Here is a 21979-nt window from a genome sequence, read left to right as displayed (position 1 = left end):
TTTTCTGCTGTGTATGGCCAGATTTAAGGTAGCCATAGGGTTAGATATTTATTCTCATTCAATATTAGTGGGATCTGAAGACAATTAATTATGATCATAGCCGCCTAAAAATGGGTTTTATGCTACTTAAAGGGGTTGCACTACTTTAAAGAGGCTATTACTACTACTCAGGATACTTCCTATTATCCACAGGATAGGCTATCAATATCTGGTTGGCGAGGGTCCAACACCTCGTATCCCCTGCCGATCTGCAGTTCCTGAGTAGCTCAGGCGTTGGAAGTCTGTACTGGAACTAAACAGCTCCATCCATTGTGAAGTGGACAGAGCTGCTCCTATTCACTTTAATCAGTTAATGCAGAACTGCTGATCGGTGTGGGTGTGGGTTGTTGGACCCCTCCTGAACTGATATCAATGGCCTATCCTGAGAATAGCCCATCAATAGTAAAATCCTGGAAAGACCTATAGTTAGGATAGGTCATGAATATCACATTGGTAGGGGGACCTGACTCATTTGCTTCAATATAACTGAGATTCCCAAAGGTTATGTGACCGATGGACATGCCGTCACAGGCTGAAGAAGAGGCCACAGTGCTTAGTGAGTGTCCATTCCAACAGCTGATCAGTGGGGGTCCAGGGGTTGTCCATTGGCCATTTGGCCACTTTGTTCTGGAGGTCCAGTAGGATGTGTTTCCACTCTGCCTTGTACTGGATTTCTTTTCTGCTACTTTTGTCTAAAAAAATATTTATGAGAGAGAACGGATCGTCCAACCTCAATTATAATTTTAGACCTTCTGTAAAATTTCACTAAACCTTCTTTATTATCTGGTTAATTAGCAACTAATAAAAATATTTTTTTTTTTTTATGTAGGAAAGACAGGAGCAAAGGTGGTGCCAGGAAGTGGGCTCCTCGATCCGTCCCAGTGCAGCCAAAGCAGTGATTGGAGTGCTGGCTTCCCTGGATATATCTGTAATGCCTCCACCAGCTTCCACAGACTGGCCTTCAACAACCCATCCCCTACTTCTCTTCAAGGAAAGAATGTCATTATTTCAAATTCATTTGGTAAGTTAATGATATTATTTGAACATTTTTAGAAATGCTTAAAGTTAATGCCCCCTCTTGAAGGCTATTTTGTGTTTTTAATCTATATACGCTTGACATTCTGTGTTGATTAATGTCCTAATATTTTTTTTTATAGCGTGTAGAATTTATTTTTCATAGCACCAAATATCCTGCAGAAATAGGAGATTGCAACTTGAACCAGTTTTGTGGTAGAAAAAAAGTTGCAGGTTTTGGTGGATGGAGCATAGTGAGAAGAGGCAGAACAAGTCGCAGCCCATCAAATTTATTATAATTTACACCAGAAACAACTGGCTTAAATTATAGCTCAGACTTACGCCAGCTGATATGTGTCATAGATTTGATTTTCTGGCTTGAAGAGGCACCAAATGTACAGCATTTAGAAGCAGTGTATAGGACACTAGTTTTAGTAAATCTGCCCAAGTCAGGACTTACTTATATATGACCTGTCCTCAGGATAGGTCTTCCTCAATATCAGATTGCAGAGGTCCGACTACCAATACCCCAATCAGATGTTTATAGGAGTCGCGATGATGGAGCCAATCACTGGAACTGCACAGCTCTGTACACCGTGTAGTGGCTGTGTCTGATTACTGCAGCACTGCTATGGGGGGGCCTTTAAGTGAATGCAAGAAACACTGCATTAGCATGGCATGGCAATTACATGGTGGACAGAGCTATGTAGCTCCTGGGTATTGGATCTGGCATAGCAACTGCTAAAAACAGCTTATCGGTAGGGGTTCTGGGACTTGGACCCCCACCAATCAGATATTGATGATCAATATTAATGCTGGGGCTTTAATAAGTTATCCCTGGAAAACTACTTTAAATGATAACATTCTGGCTGCCTGAATCCACCACTAGGAGGAGCTTAAGAGCTCGCTGCATACTGTTAACATATTAAACTCAATAACTGCCTCTTCCCACAACACAGATGCCACCATGATAAGCTAATAAGCTGGTCCTGCTGTCAACCCCCATCTTTTCTCGGAGCAACTTTCATCAAGTGGGTCAGCCAGTAGCAGTAGGAATATTAAAGGGGATTTCTGGAAATAACAATTTATCACTTACCTGTTGGGTAGGTGATAACTGGTAGATTGGTGGGGGTTCCAAACCGGGTCACTGAGGGCACAACTTATTGACCCCCTATTGCACAACTTATTGACCCCCTATTTATCATGATAACATTATTGCTGCATTCACTGTTAATGGGACTGCATTAAGCTGTCTCCATCAGTCCCAAAGACTTTTAATAACAGCAATAAGTGTTCCAACATTCGCACTACCATTGATCACGGGAATAATGGCCCCCTGTCCCACATATGAATGGAGCAGCAGTCAAGCATGCCCACTGCCCTTCCATTTGTTCTCTATAGGCCTGCTGAAGATAGCCAAACACTGTACTTGCCGATCTTTGGTAGTCCCATGGAAATTTTCCTCCTACGACTACCCCATTCATACAATAAAGGTTACTATCTTCTCTGGAACCCCTAACTAGGTTTAATAGAGCCCCATGTTTCCATGGAACCCTAAGTGAGGAGTAACGTAAAACTCTTAGGCTCCAATACATAATCGGTAACAAGGCACCCACCTACGATATGCCATTTACAATACTGGTGTTTTGTTATGTGGGAGAGGGGAGTTTGAGCACCTTCGGGTACTAGGGTCCAGGCGAGACTGCTAGCTATGCATACCCTGTAGCTATACCTGTAAACCCTAGTTGCGATACGCTGACAATGCTATTTTTTGGTAAATGCTTAATAATGTGGAATACATTTAAAGAAAGTGCATGCTCCATATAACCTATAAAGCCTTTGTGGAAGTGTTGTGGGCAGACCCACAGACGGGAAAGCATAGGGTTGGAGAGGGTAGGAGTGGTGGCTAAGGCAATAAAGATGGCTGTAGTCCTCATAGTGACTAATCCTGACTGCAGTGCCCTCCCGGGCGACACAGGCAGTAAATGGAGGAATGCAGGCCTTCGTCCCCTCAGGACACACCTTGGATTTTTTTGGGTCTCCTGTCTGGAGGTGGCTAGGGTACCTTTGATGTTAAGGAAGAATGAGCAGTGTGGTGCTAGGCAGGAACCACAGACCAGGCCAGCTTGATTAAAGTGAAATCCTTTACTGAACAGATAATAAATACATGCAGCAGGCCCAGTCCTGAACTATTTCACAGAGTAGGCCTTTCCCAGAACAAATAACCTTAACCTCTGACAGTGAAGTCTAAAGCCATATAAGTGCATTATCTTTACTGGCAGAGTCCAAGTATCGCCTTTATGGTCCCCAACCATCTGCAATAATAAATGTTTCTTTCTTTAAGAGGTAGTTCTCAACAAATTAGATTTTTCTGGTATTTTTCACTCACAGGAATGGTGTTTTCCTAGAGCAGGATCTGCTCTGGCCTACTTGTTTGGTGTGTGTTCCTGCCAAGTCTTCACTCTAGATTGCTCATTAGCAGACTTTGTAGTAACCAGGAGAAAATGGGAGAAGCCAATAATATGGGAATTGTAACTAATAGACTGCCAGTAAACTGTTTCCTACCTATAACATAGCCTTTTGGGTAACATAGTGCATAGATCATAGTATCACAGTGAACACTTTAACCACTTAATGATAATTAACTTGGTATAAGCAGTGAACCAGCCTTCCCTTTCCTCTCTCTAAAAACAAGGTACATTTTATATTTAGGCTCCAGTGTTGTACCTTACCTGCAAAAACGCCTGACACACGCACCTGGATGGATGGCCTTGTTACCCAATGCTATTTCCTTCAACTGGTATTTCAGCGGTGTGGATTTCATTACAAACATCTCATATACATCGACCTTCTACGGATTCAAGGTAAATTCTAGACCTACTCAACTCAATCAGCGACAACTAGATAAACGGTGTCTGCTGTCACATGTGTTTGTATCTGCCATTTTTAATAACTTTGCCATATAATTGTATTATGTTTAGAGTGAAGACTACGTGCTTATATCCCACAACTTTACTCAGAAGCCGGACATGTTCACAATAGTTGATGTACGCAATGGATCCTCACAGCCATTGAGCTGGGACAATAATACCAGTGGAGACTGGTACTTCAATGATAACACCACTACACTAACATATCTAGGTACAGACATCTGTGTGATACTGTTGATCAGTATTACGCATCTCCTTCTCCTAATCATTGACTATAGAGCTAATAGATCTGGAGATCTGATTAGGATTGTATTGATGCTTAGGCTTGTTAAAAGGGTTTATTGAAAATACACAAATCACAAATCTGGGCTCCGTTCTCGATATAGGTGCGGGTCCCAGGGGTGGGACCCGCACCTATAAGACAATGGGGGCATATCCTAGCGATATGCCCCCATTGTCTGAGATGAGAAAACCACATTAAGACAGTGAATTGTATTCTTAGTGTAAAATGCACCACTATAAGTAAATCTGCCCCACCGTGTGCAAAAACTGACACAAAAAAAGCCACAAAACTGCAGCAAAAAACACAAGCATTCGCCCCATAGAGTGGTAGACAAAAACAATAGGATATTATTAATATTATTATTCTGGGATTTTTATATTGATGACCTGTCCTGAGGATATCAGATAGGCTGGGGTCCGACATCCGACACCCCCACTGATCTGCTGGTTGACGTCAACAGCGAGCAGGTAAACAATGAAGGGAAGGCATCACTCTCATGAGCACAGCCTTCTCTTCAAACAGCTGATCGGCGGGGGTGCCGGGTGTCGGACCCCCGCTGATCTGATATTGCTGACCTGTGCTGAGGACAGGTCATCAATATTAAAACCTTTTAAATCTAGATTATTTGCACTTTTTCTCAATTTTAGATAAATTGAGTGATCTATTGTTTTCTTAATGTGGGAAGAAATTTTCTATACCTCTTTCCTTTGCTTTGTCCAACCCCATTTTTTGATAAAATATTCAAAAAAGCAACACACTATAATTAAAACTTTGTGTTCCTACCTCCTATCCCTGCAATAGCAGAGTGTGATGTGTGGCCCTTTGATTGAGGCCATATTTCAGGCGACCATATGATTGACCACCACTGATACCACAAAACTAAGCAATCACACTAGATGTATTTATACCTTGATTCACAAAACTTTTCTGCTCCTAGTGTCTGGAAAAAAGAAACTCCAGAGACGTGCCGTAGCCGGGATCCTTGACACAACAATGAAAAACACAGATGTAAACCTGGTGGTCTACCAATGCTATTTCCAGAACTGTATTCCACCCCCTCCCCCAACTGTACCCTCAATCATACCTATATTATTCTATGAGTAAGTGTTACTGGAAGATAACTTGTAGATCAATGTTTGCAATTCTCAAGTTGTATCAGAAAATATCAGCAGACAAGTAATCTGTATTATGTAACTGACGGTAAAGACATATTAATTAGACTTATGACCATGTATCAGGACTTGGTCTTTGCCCTACCTTTGCTTACTCCTGCTACTTTATAAGGAAACATACAGAGTCGTTATCACGTAAAGTTCTTCTAGTTAAGAACAAATGTATGGTTAGGCGAGGGTGTACATACCAGGGTGGTTTCTATGGGGCCCATGACAGAAGGAGGGCCGTTTAAACATGTCTTGTGAACGTGCTCAGGGAATCTTTTCTACAGACACGAGAAGGATGCTAAGCAAGTAACATGAATCAGCTCCAGAATGGGGCCACTTTTTGCCATTACTAGGGGCCCAATTCCTTATGTCTGCCTCTGTGATCAAGTAGATTTGCATAACCCTGGTGATTGAACTAACTCATACTTCTACTAACATATTTTGTCTTTCCAGTTTATGGTCTAATCGTTCCTTCTGGGAATCATCAGCAGAAAACAATTATACTGTCCCGAAGGAAGGATCCAATGTTGTAATCCCACCAGGTAATCATCTTCCTCCTATTAAAAGGGGTGATCCTATCTGGAAAATTTATGGCATTTTCAATTTTTTCTGAGATATTCTTCATTTTTGTACAAAATGTACATATACAAATATGCTATCCCAAACTTTGCAAATCAGGCTCTAGTTTAATACTTTAGTCATTTCATTAAGGGATTGACCTGGGTTATATTTTCTTCCAAAAAAAAAAAACTGCACAGGTTGTGTGTGGTATTGTAGCTCAATCCAATTCACTCCAGTTATATTAACCACATAATTATTACCGGACAGAGATAAATAACGAAAAAATACCGACCCACAAGGAGCCATAAATGTCGCCAAAAAATTGAACCATAATCTTCACAAAGTGAAAATCGATAAGCTTTATTGATAACACAATTACATACATGATGGTAAAGGGCAGCACAAAGGTGGAACACAAAGATGAGGAACAGGACCCAAGGGGGGGCCGAGAGGTCAGCACACCAACAAGCAGGGAAAAGAATACAAGATGGTAAACACCAAGACCAGGGCCGGCTCCAGGTTCATGTGGGCCCTTGGGCGATAAATCCCAGTGGGCCCCCATGAGGCATTTTTTTTGCATTGACATGTCCCCCTGTGGCTCCCACACGGTATAATGACCCCCAGTGGCCCCTATACAGTATAATGACTACTAGTGGCCCTTTACACAGTATAATGACTACTAGTGGCCCTTCACACAGTATAATGAACCCCCAATTCCCCCCACCGTATAAGGACCACCTGTGGCCCTGCATTCAGAATATTAACCCCCAGTCGCCCCCATTCAGAATAATGACCCCCCAGTAGCCCTCACACTGGGGGAATACTGTATGGAGGGGGCTCTGGGGGTCATTATACTGAATGGAGGGTCATTGGGAATCATTATACTAAATGGGGGACACTGGGGGTCATTATACTATGTAAGGGGCCCTCACAGTATAATGACCCCCACAGTGACCCTCCATTCAGAACATTGACCCCCAGTCGCCCCCACACTGGGGGTTATACTGTATGGAGGGGGCACGAGGGGTCATTATATTTAATAGGGGCTCTGGTGGTCATTATACTAAATGGAGGGTCATTGGGGATCATTATACTAAATGGGGGGCACTGGGAGTCATTATACTGTGTAAGGGGCCCTCACAGTGTGATGAATGACCCCCCAGTGGCCCCCTCACATACCTATCATTGCAGGGGAGCTGGTGGTCCTGTCATTCACTAACCGCAGCTCCCTGCGCTCCTTCTCTCCGGCGGCCCGCTGCAGCAGTGAGCCAGGCCTGGAGGAGAGAAGGAGATGTGCAGTGATGTAGCTAGAACTGACTGGGCCCCACAGCAAATTTTAGTATGCCCCCCTCCCCCCCAATGTGTGTTCACATCACGTTTTTCCTATCGGTTTGATGTGTACAAATGTGCAGCACTCCGTGTTTTTGTATCCTGCAGAGTCAAGTAAAAAAGGCAGACGTTAACGTATATGTTTTTTCTACCATGGAACTGTATGGTGACCGGACGCCACTGTACGGCATCAGTCTGAGGCATCTGTTAATGTACGCATTTTTGGTATACATTAAATGGATGGCACAAATGGGATGTGAACCCAGCTCTAGTGTCAGAATAAGCCCCAGTACACAGCGGAGCAGCGTGGCAGAGAGGGGAGGCCGCCATGTACTGACAGAGCGCTAACTGGTCCTGGTGGTCAGGGATGAGGGCTATGCTTCCCAAGGATCATTTTCTACTGGGAAATACAGGGCACAGTATAATACACTAGAATCTATATACTATAGATATTAGCCCTACCCCCGAATAATAATACAATTAGGTGGTCATTTATTATATAGAAATACGTCTATATTAGGCGTATTTCTGACACAGATTGTGGCGCAAAGGTCCTTAGCACCGCAATCTGTATCTTTTCCCGCTCATGCCAGGTCTAAAAAAAGTGGTGTGGGCATGGAAGGGGATACAGTTATGGCCATGCAGTCTACCATAAAAAGGGACTGTTCTGTTTTTCGGGAACTCTTGACCAGTGGAAAATGGATTTTGGTGTGGTTTTGCTTAGAATATCTAGTGTTGAGCATATAAGGATCTGTTCTGGTATGATACCTGGAGCCATATGGGTCAAATGTTAAATTATTTTGACTTATGACTAAGCTTCCTATTGTTCTTTTCTAGGCAAGTATATTATAGCTGATGTAGATATCCCATCCCTGCATAAACTCACCATTTATGGTGTCTTGGAGCTGAGAAATCTCACCGACAACTCAACAACCAGGACTTTACCCACCTTCAAGACAACTGTACTAAATGCTACATACATTTCTATCCAGGTGAGGTTCACAATACCATCACATCTGGTCAAAGTTTTATTTTTGCAAATATCTCTGAATCTTAATGATACCTACTTGATTGTCTTCAGGGTGGAAGATTGATAGGAGGAACTCAGGACAACCCATTCCAAGGAGAATTACATATTGTACTACGAGGAAACCATTTAACTCCAGAGTTACCATTGCCAAATGGACCAAACCAAGGCTCAAAGGTTTTAGGTAAATTCTAATATCTTATATTGTGGATATATTATGGGAATATGGGCATTATAAATGTAAACACTTATTCCCTCATTGTTGTGTAGGAGTGTTCGGTCAGCTGGACCTACATGGACTTCCTCGCTCTGTGTATAGAACAAAGCTGGCACAAACCGTATTAGCAGGATCTCAAACCATCACCGTCTCAGAGCCAGTAGACTGGAAGGTGAGTTTAATCACTCTCAGTCTAGCTGAGAAGAAGAAAAGAGTCAAAGGGGAAAAGTCTCAGCAAGGGAATAAAGTGTTACCCAAGTTCCGAATATAATAGCTGGAATTGTTTTGTTTGCTGTAGTCAGATTTCAACTGTGAAGAATGGGGTTCCATTATAGGGAATATCAGGTTTTATTATGGGATCCCCACAGTCCATTATGATAGACTATTATATGGGAAAAAAGCAGCTTCTTATATGTTAAATTTCGCCTCAATTTTTCTTTTACAAGGTGGGAGAAGATATTCTGATCACGACCACCAGTTATAGTGCCTGGCAGACAGAAATCAGGAAAATCACTGATGTTTCTTCTGACCAGAAGACCCTTACCTTAAATGTGTCCCTCAGCTTTAAGCACTCTGGTAAGTGATGCAATGAACCGTATTAGTTAATTTTTAAAGATGTTTTCAGGCTTTAAACATCCAATTAAAGATTATGAGTATCTTAAAAATCCTATAATGAGTAGTGAGATCCACAAGTGTTTGCTGGTATTGCTAGGGAACTGTGTTATCAGTGGGCATTGAAATAAATAATAATCCATTGTTTTTGATTATTGTGAGTGGTCCTCCAGAGACGATGGTCAGACTTGAGGTTATATAGTCCAACAAGTCCAACTTGTAACCCTACTAGTAACCCTTACAAGCTGTGAAAACAGCTACAACTCTCATTGTTGCCCTGATTCATTCTCATTATTAATTGTCCTTCCTTTCAATAAACTCTCCTCTCAGCAATCTATCCTAAATTTAGCAGTCAAGTTAATCTATCTGTCTACACCAATGCCTCCATCTTCTTCCAGTCATTGCACTGGTTGCTCAGAATCTACATCTCCTTGCTCATCTGTATATCCCACCCTGCCCATGCTCTTCATTATGCCAATGATCTAAGACTAATATCCTCTATAATCCTACCCAGACAGATTACTTCCAAAGATCCACAGTTGTAAGCGCATCTTTTTAGGCAGGCCTACCATATTCTATAATGGGGTTGTCTCTCGTGAGATGAAACTAAGCCTTGTCCACCAGGTGACATGGAAAGAGCAGTTTGGTCTGGCACTTTGCTGTTTCCTTAGCTCACATTGCAGTTCACAAAAGCTTGTCAAACAGAGTGGCACAGCAAGCTATGCTGATACGAGTTATGGAAACAGCTTGCTGTTCTACTCCATTTGCCTAGCCCCTGTGCACTGCAGTGGGAGCAGAGCATCAGACCAATCTACTGTTTCCCGGCCACCTAGTGGACAGGGCTTTGCCCCATCTTGCCTTAGAAAGGACAAGATAGGACAACCCTTTTTATCTGACTCCTTTCCTTTTACCCCCCATATCCGTTATTCGAAACAAGCACTTTTTACCTTTTCTGTTACCCCTATTACCTCATATATTCTAAGCTCTTTCAAGCAGAGCCATCACTCCTATTGTTTGAATTATTAATTAGTTTCTTGGTAACCTCTGATTTGTAACTCCAGACACCCTTAGCCACTACTTACGAGGGTTGATCTGATCTCAGCCATGAAAGGCTGAGATGGGCAAGGGTTGGACTGGCCCATTAGAGTACCAGAGAATTCTCCAGTGGGCCTAGTCTTTCAAGCCATAGTGGGTCCCAAAGGTCAAGGAGAAAAAAAAAAACATTTGGAGCAGTCTTTGGAGCCAATCACTTGCCAGTAGGATCTATTTCTTTGATTCAAAGCCTGTTAGACTTTACTGAAGATGTAGGGCTCGGACCCTGAGAACAATTCCCTCTGGTGGGCCTAAGGAACCCCAGTCTAAAATGGGATGGAAAAAACTCTTTAATAAGTCTAGGCTCATTTTAAGCACCATATATGAAAAAACTATATTATTTATAGGTTTAATTGTATTTTTCTTCTAGCTAACACCTATCAAGTACCAAACACGACCCTGAATTACACTCTGGCTGCTGACGTTGCTTTACTTAGTAGAAATGTTAAGATCATTGGTCAGGACTACCCTGGTTGGTACAGTGAATCCTTTGGAGCCCGAGTTCTCGTCAGCACATTTTCAGCCAACAATATGGAATATCGAGGTACTGTAGATTTTATCTATACAAACTATTATCTCTCTGGGAGGATGACACTGGACACAATACTGACCCCATAGGAAACTATGGGATCAGTTTTGTTATCATTATTTCTGTATTACCAAACAGGCTAAGGACCCAGTATATATGAAGGAGTCAATTCTAATCACTGGATCATTATTTTTTTTAAGGTAATGCAAGAATTGAAAATGTGGAATTTTACCACAGTGGGCAGTATGGTTATGCAGATCCCACAGACCCGCGGTACTCATTGGCGTTCCTCAATCTTGGAGAGGTACATTTCCATAAACTTGTGCATGACTTTTTTTTTTTTTTTTTTTTTTTTAATACAGTAAGGCCTTGTTAAATGCATTATTTTTTCTTTTGGTTTTAATTTCCATTGTGACCCGGGGACAGATCTCAGGCCTCATGCATACATCGTCATCCATGTTCTGTCCATTTTTTTTGTGGACCCTTAGAAATGAATGGGTTCGTGTGCAACCTGCAAAAAAATGTTGATTGAACAAAATTACAAAACACGGTAGTGTGCATGACACAAATGTATTTCTTTACCCTGTCCTTTCCGGGTTTTTTGAGGTCCGTATGCAAAACCATTCACTTCAATGCGGCCGCAAAAAAACAGAAACTACTCCGTGTGCATTCAGTGTCCATACTATATGTCTGCATGGCCGGTCCTGTACTAGGGACCGGTATCTGTGTTTTGCAGACCCGCAATTTGCGGACCGTGAAACACCAACCAGTCGTGTACATGAGTCCTTAGTCTGCATAATCTTTGGCAGACTCTTTACTGTTTCTCAAAGTCACCCCTGCTGAGTAACGGTACATCCACACATATAGATATACATAGATACAGTATACACACGGGTGAATAAAGGAGTTATTTTTTATCATCTAAAGGAGTGCCGTTCACTTTCTGGTCTATTATTGGGGTAAGAAGTCTCTTTCCTTGAGAACGTGCACCCACACTTTTTTCATGTAGCTGGTGCCGCCATTTTTCTTCAGTAGATACAGTATAGATATTGTTCTGTCCCCAGATTCAGTTCCAGTTGTTTCTGTCTCTTTATCAGTTGACATGGCATTTAACTGTGTTGTAATTCATTTGCATTACATTGTGTGGTAACAGCACCATCTATTGATGAGTTTAGGTATTTCACCCAGCCTGTTTTTCTCTATGCATTATGGGAGTCCCAGAGCATTGTGGGTAGTTCCTGGTTCTTGCTAGTCTTGTGCTGGTACAGCAAACAGCCACCATCTTATGTCTCAGCAATCATGCTCTCTCACTGGTTTTCCTGTCACATCATCCGTTATTCAGCCTGTTTTTGAGCATAGTCGTTTCACCTTTCCTGTCAGTCTACGAGCAATAAAGAGAACCTTAAAGCGGAACAGTCTCTTTTCTCTCAGAGGACAAAAAGGTTTAGCTACATGTCAGATTACACACCGTGCTAACGTGTATGAGGACAGTATAGCGAAACGACTGCTGAGAACAAGCTCAGTGAATAACTGCCAAAGACAGCAGTGAAATGACTGCTGAGAACAAGCTCTGAAGATCAGACTGACGGAGCCGCCATTATCCACGTGGAGCCTGCATACGGATATCGCAACAGTCTTCTAACAGTCGCAACATGTCTATTAGTCGAGCATCTTCCATTAAGACAAGGTCTCAGATAAGTGGCTCAAATAGGACATCGATCAGAGAAGCTGCCGCCATTGCCCGCGCCAAAGCAGAAGCAGCAAAGGCAAAAGCCAGCTTCATAGAACAAGAGGTGCAGATAAAGCTAGAGAAAGCGCAACTTGAAGCTTCTCTAGAAAAACTGGCCGCAGATAAAGAGACAGCAGCTGCCATAGCGGAAGCAGAGTATCTAGAAGCCACGGAACTTCAGGAAACCAAGAGTCATCGCAGCAATTTCCATCCAGAAGTTGAATACCAAGATCCAGAACAGCGTACCTCACAATATGTCTATCAACATTCCAAGTCGGACGACGACCCAGATCCACAGCTTAATACAAAGCGGTTTGTTGACAAGCCAAGCCTACCTGCTTATTTGGATCATCAGAAAGTCGACTATCGGTCTCCTTGCAGCAGACTAGAGAATACACATCAGAGTGAAACTGCCTACAACAACTTCTCTCCAGAACAGAGAATCAGAAATCCGCCCCTGCTAAGAGAGATGCCCTTTGCTTCAGAACGGTATTACACAGACAGGATTAAACCAGAGACTTCCAACAGGTATGGCCATGCACCACACATTCACTCTGACAACACACCACCAGCCGGTTCCAGCACCAATCAAGCCACAATGGACTTTGCCAGGTTCCTTGCTCGACGTGAGCTGGTCAACAAGGGACTTGTAAAGTTCAGCGACCGTGCTGAGAACTATAGAGCTTGGCGAGCTTCCTTCCAAAATGCCATCAGAGACTTAGGTCTGTCTTGTAGTGAAGAACTGGATCTCCTGGTAAAATGGCTGGGAAGTGAGTCCGCCGAACACGCTAGAAGGATTAGAGACATCAATGTAAATTATCCAGACATTGGTCTAAAAAGGGTCTGGGAGAGACTTAATGAGGTTTATGGCGCAGCAGAGGTCATAGAAAGCGCCTTATTTAAGAGAATTGAGGACTTTCCTAAAATAGTGAACAAAGGCTATTCAAAGCTTAGAGAGTTAAGTGACTTATTAATAGAACTGAGTGTAGCAAAGGCAGAAGGGGATCTGGAGGGATTGACATTTCTTGACACTGCTAGAGGTGTGAATCCCATAGTTCAGAAGCTCCCATACAACTTGCAAGAGAAGTGGGTCATGTATGGTTCTCGGTATAAACAGACTTACAATGTACCATTTCCTCCATTTAATGTGTTTGTAGATTTTGTCTCTGAACAAGCAAAAATCTGAAATGATCCTAGCTTTGATTTCATGATGTCATGTGCCACCACCTCACTCAGTAAACCTCGTAGGGCAACGGTGGAGGTCCACAAAATTAACGTTTCTTCCACAGGTGCAGTCCATAAAGAGTTCAGCTCCTATCAAGGAGGAGACAAACCCAAGGACCCGACCAGACAGTGTCCCTTACACAGGAAGCCTCATTCTCTACTTAAGTGCAGAACCTTCAGAGAAAAGTCAGTGGAAGACCGCAAGACCTTCCTCAAGGAGAACAACATCTGTTTTAAATGCTGCTCGTCAACTTCGCACTTCGCCAGGGACTGTGAGGTTAGTGCAAAGTGTGCCGAATGTGACAGCTCAAACCATAACACAGCTCTACACCCTGGGCCACCATCGTGGGCTTCATCCAAAACCCAAGAGCAAAGCGGGGAGCTGAAGGACACAAATACTGACACTTTGGCAGTTACTTCTAAATGTACAGAGGTTTGCAGAGACCTCAGAGGAGGCAGATCCTGCTCTAAAATCTCCCTAGTGAAGGTTTACCCAGCAGACGACCGAAGCAAAGCCATCAAAGTGTATGCAATTCTAGACGATCAAAGCAACAGGTCGTTAGCGAAGTCTGCTTTCTTTGATAGCTTCGACATCAAAGGACCCGGTGCCCCCTACTCTCTAAGAACTTGTGCTGGTACTGTGGAAACAGCCGGAAGAAGGGCAAGCGGCTACATAGTTGAGTCCAGCGATGGTCAAGTGCGTCTGCCTTTACCAACTATACTGGAATGTAACCAGATTCCTGACAACAGGTCCGAGATACCCACGCCAGAAGTAGCAGCGCATCAGCCTCACCTGAAGCGTATAAGACACCTGATCCCGAACCTTGATCCTGAAGCTCAGATAGTATTACTCCTCGGGAGGGATATCCTACAGGTCCACAAGGTTAGACAGCAGATTAATGGACCTCACAACGCTCCATACGCCCAGAGACTTGACCTAGGATGGGTCATTGTAGGAGAAGTCTGTTTGGGAGGTGTACACAAACCAACAACTGTCTACAGCATGCTTACCAGTACACTTGAGAATGGACGCCCATCTCTTCTCCAACCATGCGAAAATCACTTCTTCATCAAGGAACTGCCTCAAAGCACTTCATCACCAGGTACCTTTGCAGGTCCCACCTACGATGACTTCGTCTGGGATGCCAATCAAGACCACCTGGGATCCACAGTCTTCCGCAAGACTAAAGAAGACAATCGTATAGCGATGTCATTCGAAGATAGACTGTTCCTAGATATAATGGAGCAGGGAATGGTGCAGGACGAAACAAGAAGCTGGGTTGCACCTCTACCCTTTAAACCTCAAAGACAACGCTTACCCAACAATAGAGAGCAAGTTTTCAAGCGATTTGTCTCTCTCAGGCACAACCTAAGAAGCAAACCTGAGATGAGAGATCACTTCTTTACCTTCATGGAAAAGATATTCCGGAATGGTCATGCAGAGCTAGCACCTGTACTTCGAGACTCGGAAGAGCGCTGGTACCTGCCCATGTTTGGCGTGTATCACCCGAAGAAGCCAGGTCAAATCAGAGTAGTGTTTGACTCAAGTGCCAAGTGTGAAGGCGTATCATTGAATGACGTTTTGCTGTCAGGCCCGGATCTAAACAACAAGCTCATAGGAGTGCTTCTCCGGTTTCGCAGAGACTCCGCTGCATTCACGGCTGATATCCAACAGATGTTCCATTGCTTCCTAGTTAAGAAGCACATAGAAATTTCTTGAGATTCCTATGGTTCAAGGACAACGATCCCTCTAAAGATGTTACAGAGTATCATATGAAAGTTCACATCTTCGGCAATAGTCCTTCTCCTGCAGTCGCTATCTATGGATTAAGACGCGCAGTTCAGAAAGTAGAAGAAAAGTACGGAGCGGATGTCAGACTCTTTGTAGAGAAGGACTTCTATGTGGATGACGGTCTGAAATCAATGCCCTCAGATGAGACTGCAATCAGTCTTCTTAAAAGAACCCAGGAGATGCTCTCTCTGTCTAACCTGAGGCTACACAAGATCGCTTCTAACAGCCAGAAATTGATGGAAGCCTTTCCTTCTCAGGACCATTCAGAAGACTTGAAGGATTTAGACCTAGGCTTTGACTCGCCTCCGATGCAACGGAGCCTTGGCCTACTATGGGACATAAAAGCTGATACTTTCACTTTCCAGGTTAGCAAAGAAGAAAAACCCTTTACTCGCAGAGGAGTACTGTCGGCCATAAGCAGTTTATATGACCCACTGGGATTTGCAGCTCCTATACTCATCGAAGGTAAAGCTATGTTAAGAGACTTCACCAGAGAAGGGTCGAACTGGGACACTCCCCTTCCCATGAAGGAAAGAACCACGTGGGTGGCCTGGAAGAATTCCCTTACAGCCTTATCGGATCTTCACATAGCACGTCCATATGTTTCTATACCAACTACCAAGGTTGAGACACAAAAACTTTGTGTTTTCTGCGATGCTTCAGTCAAAGCAATTGCGGCGGTAGCTTACTTGAAGACGTTAGATACCAGCGGACAATGCCATGTAGGGTTCGTCATGAGTAAAGCAAAACTAACGCCACTCCAGGAACACACAATACCACGCCTGGAACTATGTGCCGCGGTGTTAGCGGTGGAGTTAGCCGAACTCATCGCTACAGAAATGAGTTCTATACAGATAGCAAGATAGTACTGGGATATATCTGTAATGAATCTAGACGCTTCTATGTCTACGTCAACAACAGAGTTCTAAGGATCAGAAGATCTACCTCTCCTGAACAATGGAAATATGTACCTACTCATCTCAACCCTGCAGACCAAGCAACCAGATCCGTCGCTGCTGACCGTCTCAAGGATACAATTTGGTTTACAGGCCCCACCTTTTTGTATAAACCAACGCCCAACACAACAGAAACTGCCATGTTTGAACTAGTAGACCCCTATGCTGATGTTGAGATACGTCCTCAGGTATCTGTGTTACATACGGAGACTCTGGACCACCACCTGAAATCCCACAGATTCAGTAGGTTCTCTACTTGGAGATCTCTTGTCCGTGCCATCACTTGCCTGACCCACATTGCTCGGTCGTACAAAGCAACCTCATCGGCAGATAAAGATATCTGTAGAGGTTGGCATCATTGTAAACATGTCTACACAGCTCTCGATCTAGAGCGGTCAAAAAATGTAATTATCCAGGCTGTACAGCATGAAACCTATGCTACGGAAATCGACTGTGTAGTCAGCCAAAGACCCGTGCCTAAAGGTAGTGTTTTAAGGAAACTAGACCCAGTGATCGATGAAGATGGGCTCTTAAGGGTAGGTGGACGCCTTATGGAAGCCGATGTAGGCCTAGCAGAGAAACATCCTGTGATAGTTCCTGGACAGCATCATATAGCTACTCTGCTCGTGCAACATTACCATGAACAGACAAAGCACCAAGGTTGTCTGTTTACTGAAGGAGCTCTAAGAGCAGCTGGAATGTGGATAGTTGGAGCTAAAAGATGTGTATGCAGATTCATATTTAAATGTGTTACCTGTCGGAAACTCCGTGGTATGTCACAGGCACCGAAGATGGCAAACCTCCCGTATGACCGACTAAGTATGGATCCACCCTTCACCAATGTTGGCCTAGACGTGTTTGGACCTTGGCCTGTGGTTGTCCGGCAAACCAGGGGAGGCCGTGCACACGGGAAACGTTGGGCGATTATGTTCACCTGTCTGTCCATCAGAGCTGTCCATATTGAAGTAATTGAATCTATGGATACTTCCTGTTTCATTAATGCTTTCCGACGTTTCATTGCCATTAGAGGACCTGTCAAACACATTCGTTCTGACCGAGGCACAAACTTTGTCGGAGCAGCGAGAGAACTACAACTCTCTTCCAACTTGGATGTTAACAACATAGAAAGATACCTCAGTGAACGAGGATGTACTTGGACCTTCAACCCACCACACTCTTCTCACATGGGAGGTGCTTGGGAGAGGATGATAGGCATCGCACTGAGAATCCTCGACTCAATCTTCTTACAAGAAGGATCTTCAAAGCTGACTCATGAAAGCCTGACTACCTTCATGGCAGAAGTATCGGCTATCATAAATGCCAGACCGCTAACCCCGATTTCTAGCGATCCTGATGACCCAACAGTTCTCACACCCGCCACACTGCTTACCCAAAAGACTGAACAAATTTGTGCTCCACCTGGAGAATTCAATTCCAAAGATCTTTACAAAAATCGATGGAGACAAGTACAGAGTCTCTCAAACTCGTTCTGGGACAAGTGGAAAAAGCAATACATTCCCACTCTGCAACCGAGGAGAAAGTGGCAAACCAACAAGCCTAACCTCCAGACTGGCGATGTAGTCCTAATGAAAGACTGCCAGTCACGGAGAAACGAGTGGCCGTTAGGTCTTGTGACTAAGACATTCCCAAGTAAGGACGGTATTATACGCAAAAAGGAGAATTGAAAATACGGAGACAGGGAGAGACCAAATTGTTCCTCAGACCAGTAGGAGAACTCGTTCTACTGTTTGCACCAAAAGAGTACAATAGTGACGTCGGTTGACGTCAAGCGGGGAGTGTTCTGTCCCCAGATTCAGTTCCAGTTGTTTCTGTCTCTTTATCAGTTGACATGGCATTTAACTGTGTTGTAAGTCATTTGCATTACATTGTGTGGTAACAGCACCATCTATTGATGAGTTTAGGTATTTCACCCAGCCTGTTTTTCTCTATGCATTATGGGAGTCCCAGAGCATTGTGGGTAGTTCCTGGTTCTTGCTAGTCTTGTGCTGGTACAGCAAACAGCCACCATCTTATGTCTCAGCAATCATGCTCTCTCACTGGTTTTCCTGTCACATCATCCGTTATTCAGCCTGTTTTTGAGCATAGTCGTTTCACCTTTCCTGTCAGTCTACGAGCAATAAAGAGAACCTTAAAGCGGAACAGTCTCTTTTCTCTCAGAGGACAAAAAGGTTTAGCTACATGTCAGATTACACACCGTGCTAACGTGTATGAGGACAGTATAGATATAGATACAGTAGCAGCACAGTATATGAGATTTTAGGAAATCTCATCCGCACGCTGCAGAAAATTTCCACACAAACATTGGCCTGCGGCATGGATTTTTAAATACACAAAATGTCAGTTCTTGTTAAGGATTGGTTGCAGATTTGCCCCATTAAATTCAACACAGTCCATCTGTTGCAAACTTTACTGCAGATTACCTTCGTACCTGCAACTAAATCTGCACAAGCGGAAAATCATTAAACTTTTTTTGAAAAAGAAAACAACATACTCACCTACCAACCTCCCGGCTCTCTCCTCCTAAAGTGTCCTTTAGTGCTGAGCGAATCAAAGTCCACTTCGTGATTTCAGGATAGATTCGATTCGCCGCAAAGTCGAATTTCCTCGTGCTTCGTGGTACCAAATTGATTCAGCCTGAATATAGGCAATTGTACCCTTCATACATGATTGCGGCATCTGATAGCAATAATCTGGTGTAAAATAAAAAAAAATGAAAAATCATACTTACCTGTTCCATTTGCTCGTGTTCCGCCGGACACTACCATCTTGCTTAAAGATCTCGTACGAAATCCCTCACACAGCGTGGTGACGTCATCTCGATCTTCAAGCAAGATGGAGGTGGCAGGCCCGTCACGAGCAAATGGATCAGGGAAGTATGATTTTTATTTAATTTTTTATTTTACACTGGATTAATACGATCAGATGCCGCAATCATGTATGAGGGGTACAATCGCCGCTCCCTGTCATTTCACCCACTACTACGTAATTCATCACAAAGCGTTTTTTTCTCTTTTTTTTTTTGGTGAAGCAGGCAAATTTTCCAATACTTCGCTCATCTCTAGTGTCCTTGGTCCCCGCTGTGTATGTCTCCCAGCTTCCAGTGATGACATGTAATCTCAAAACGTCACTGCCATAGCCAGTCACATGAGTCAAAGCATTATCGCCAGGAGTCAGGTGTACGGAGACCAGCGTAGGACCAGGCGAAGATTTGCCACAGATGTTTATATTTTAAACGCTTGGCTGTTTTCTGTAAAGAATTTCTACAAAAAAATCTGCACCAAAATGAACACTGTTTGGTTAAGATTTGTTGCGTGGATTTCCCTGCTGCTTCCTTCCAGCAATACTGGTACATGTGAACCTACCGTAATGCATTTGTATGATCTGCCAAGAGGGCAGGGGAAAGGGAAATGATAATTTCTCTAAAAATATATGCGTATCCATTGGTTTTAAAGAATATAAGTTTTTTTAAAGGTATTATCCAATGAGTCCTATGTTAAGGGATGTGCCTTCCATGATGGATTTTCCCCAGCAATCGGAGTGTTTTACACAAATGGACTCGACATTGACGACAACGTTATTCACTTCACTGTAGGAGAAGGTAAACCAACTGCACGGGGTTGTACTGGGCAGGGGACACTCTGTATGATGCCCATGTGCTCTAATGTGGCATATGGAAATCTGATGATACAATTCTCTAATCTGCTGCTTATTTTGCAGGAATCAGAGTATGGGGAGAACGTGTCAATATAAGGGGAAATCTTGTTACCCTTGCTGTTTGGCCTGGTACATACCAAGATCTCGAGGAAGTAACCTATATCTTGTGGCATGCTGGAATAGAGGTTAGTTAGCTTGGCTTTACAGGGAGTGCAGAATTATTAGGCAAGTTGTATTTTTGAGGATTAATTTTATTATTGAACAACAACCATGTTCTCAATGAACCCCAAAAACTCATTAATATCAAAGCTGAATATTTTTGGAAGTAGTTTTTAGTTTGTTTTTAGTTTTAGCTATTTTAGGGGGATATCTGTGTGTGCAGGTGACTATTACTGTGCATAATTATTAGGCAACTTAACAAAAAACAAATATATACCCATTTCAATTATTTATTTTTACCAGTGAAACCAATATAACATCTCAACATTCACAAATATACATTTCTGACATTCAAAAACAAAACAAAAACAAATCAGTGACCAATATAGCCACCTTTCTTTGCAAGGACACTCAAAAGCCTGCCATCCATGGATTCTGTCAGTGTTTTGATCTGTTCACCATCAACATTGCGTGCAGCAGCAACCACAGCCTCCCAGACACTGTTCAGAGAGGTGTACTGTTTTCCCTCCTTGTAAATCTCACATTTGATGATGGACCACAGGTTCTCAATGGGGTTCAGATCAGGTGAACAAGGAGGCCATGTCATTAGATTTTCTTCTTTTATACCCTTTCTTGCCAGCCACGCTGTGGAGTACTTGGACGCGTGTGATGGAGCATTGTCCTGCATGAAAATGATGTTTTTCTTGAAGGATGCAGACTTCTTCCTGTACCACTGCTTGAAGAAGGTGTCTTCCAGAAACTGGCAGTAGGACTGGGAGTTGAGCTTGACTCCATCCTCAACCCGAAAAGGCCCCACAAGCTCATCTTTGATGATACCAGCCCAAACCAGTACTCCACCTCCACCTTGCTGGCGTCTGAGTCGGACTGGAGATCTCTGCCCTTTACCAATCCAGCCACGGGCCCATCCATCTGGCCCATCAAGACTCACTCTCATTTCATCAGTCCATAAAACCTTAGAAAATCAGTCTTGAGATATTTCTTGGCCCAGTCTTGACGTTTCAGCTTGTGTGTCTTGTTCAGTGGTGGTCGTCTTTCAGCCTTTCTTACCTTGGCCATGTCTCTGAGTATTGCACACCTTGTGCTTTTGGGCACTCCAGTGATGTTGCAGCTCTGAAATATGGCTAAACTGGTGGCAAGTGGCATCTTGGCAGCTGCACGCTTGACTTTTCTCAGTTCATGGGCAGTTATTTTGCGCCTTGGTTTTTCCACACGCTTCTTGCGACCCTGTTGACTATTTTGAATGAAACGCTTGATTGTTCGATGATCACGCTTCAGAAGCTTTGCAATTTTAAGAGTGCTGCATCCCTCTGCAAGATATCTCACTATTTTTTACTTTTCTGAGCCTGTCAAGTCCTTCTTTTGACCCATTTTGCCAAAGGAAAGGAAGTTGCCTAATAATTATGCACACCTGATATAGGGTGTTGATGTCATTAGACCACACCCCTTCTCATTACAGAGATGCACATCACCTAATATGCTTAATTGGTAGTAGGCTTTCGAGCCTATACAGCTTGGAGTAAGACAACATGCATAAAGAGGATGATGTGGTCAAAATACTCATTTGCCTAATAATTCTGCACTCCCTGTATACCCAGGCATTGAGGATGGAGATAAAAGTTTATCTACTTTT

The 21979-nt window shown here is 43.3% G+C and overlaps 1 protein-coding gene across 1 annotated transcript in view; it reads left to right on the top strand.

Annotated features, from left to right (window-relative positions):
- Positions 1-21979, top strand: part of LOC122939297 (fibrocystin-L-like) — a gene marked incomplete at its 3' end in the record, with an annotated part of 164001 nt that overhangs the window by 110374 nt on the left and 31648 nt on the right. The window contains 13 exon segments of the mRNA XM_044295368.1: positions 869-1060; positions 3766-3917; positions 4035-4194; positions 5204-5366; positions 5880-5968; positions 8154-8308; positions 8398-8527; positions 8614-8732; positions 9007-9136; positions 10635-10808; positions 10994-11097; positions 19987-20113; positions 20233-20354. Coding sequence (XP_044151303.1) covers positions 869-1060; positions 3766-3917; positions 4035-4194; positions 5204-5366; positions 5880-5968; positions 8154-8308; positions 8398-8527; positions 8614-8732; positions 9007-9136; positions 10635-10808; positions 10994-11097; positions 19987-20113; positions 20233-20354 — 1817 coding nt within the window.

Source organism: Bufo gargarizans, chromosome 5 (genome assembly GCF_014858855.1).
Source record: "Bufo gargarizans isolate SCDJY-AF-19 chromosome 5, ASM1485885v1, whole genome shotgun sequence".
NCBI classification, from domain to species: domain Eukaryota; kingdom Metazoa; phylum Chordata; class Amphibia; order Anura; family Bufonidae; genus Bufo; species Bufo gargarizans.
This window is presented reverse-complemented; position numbering and strand designations above follow the sequence as displayed.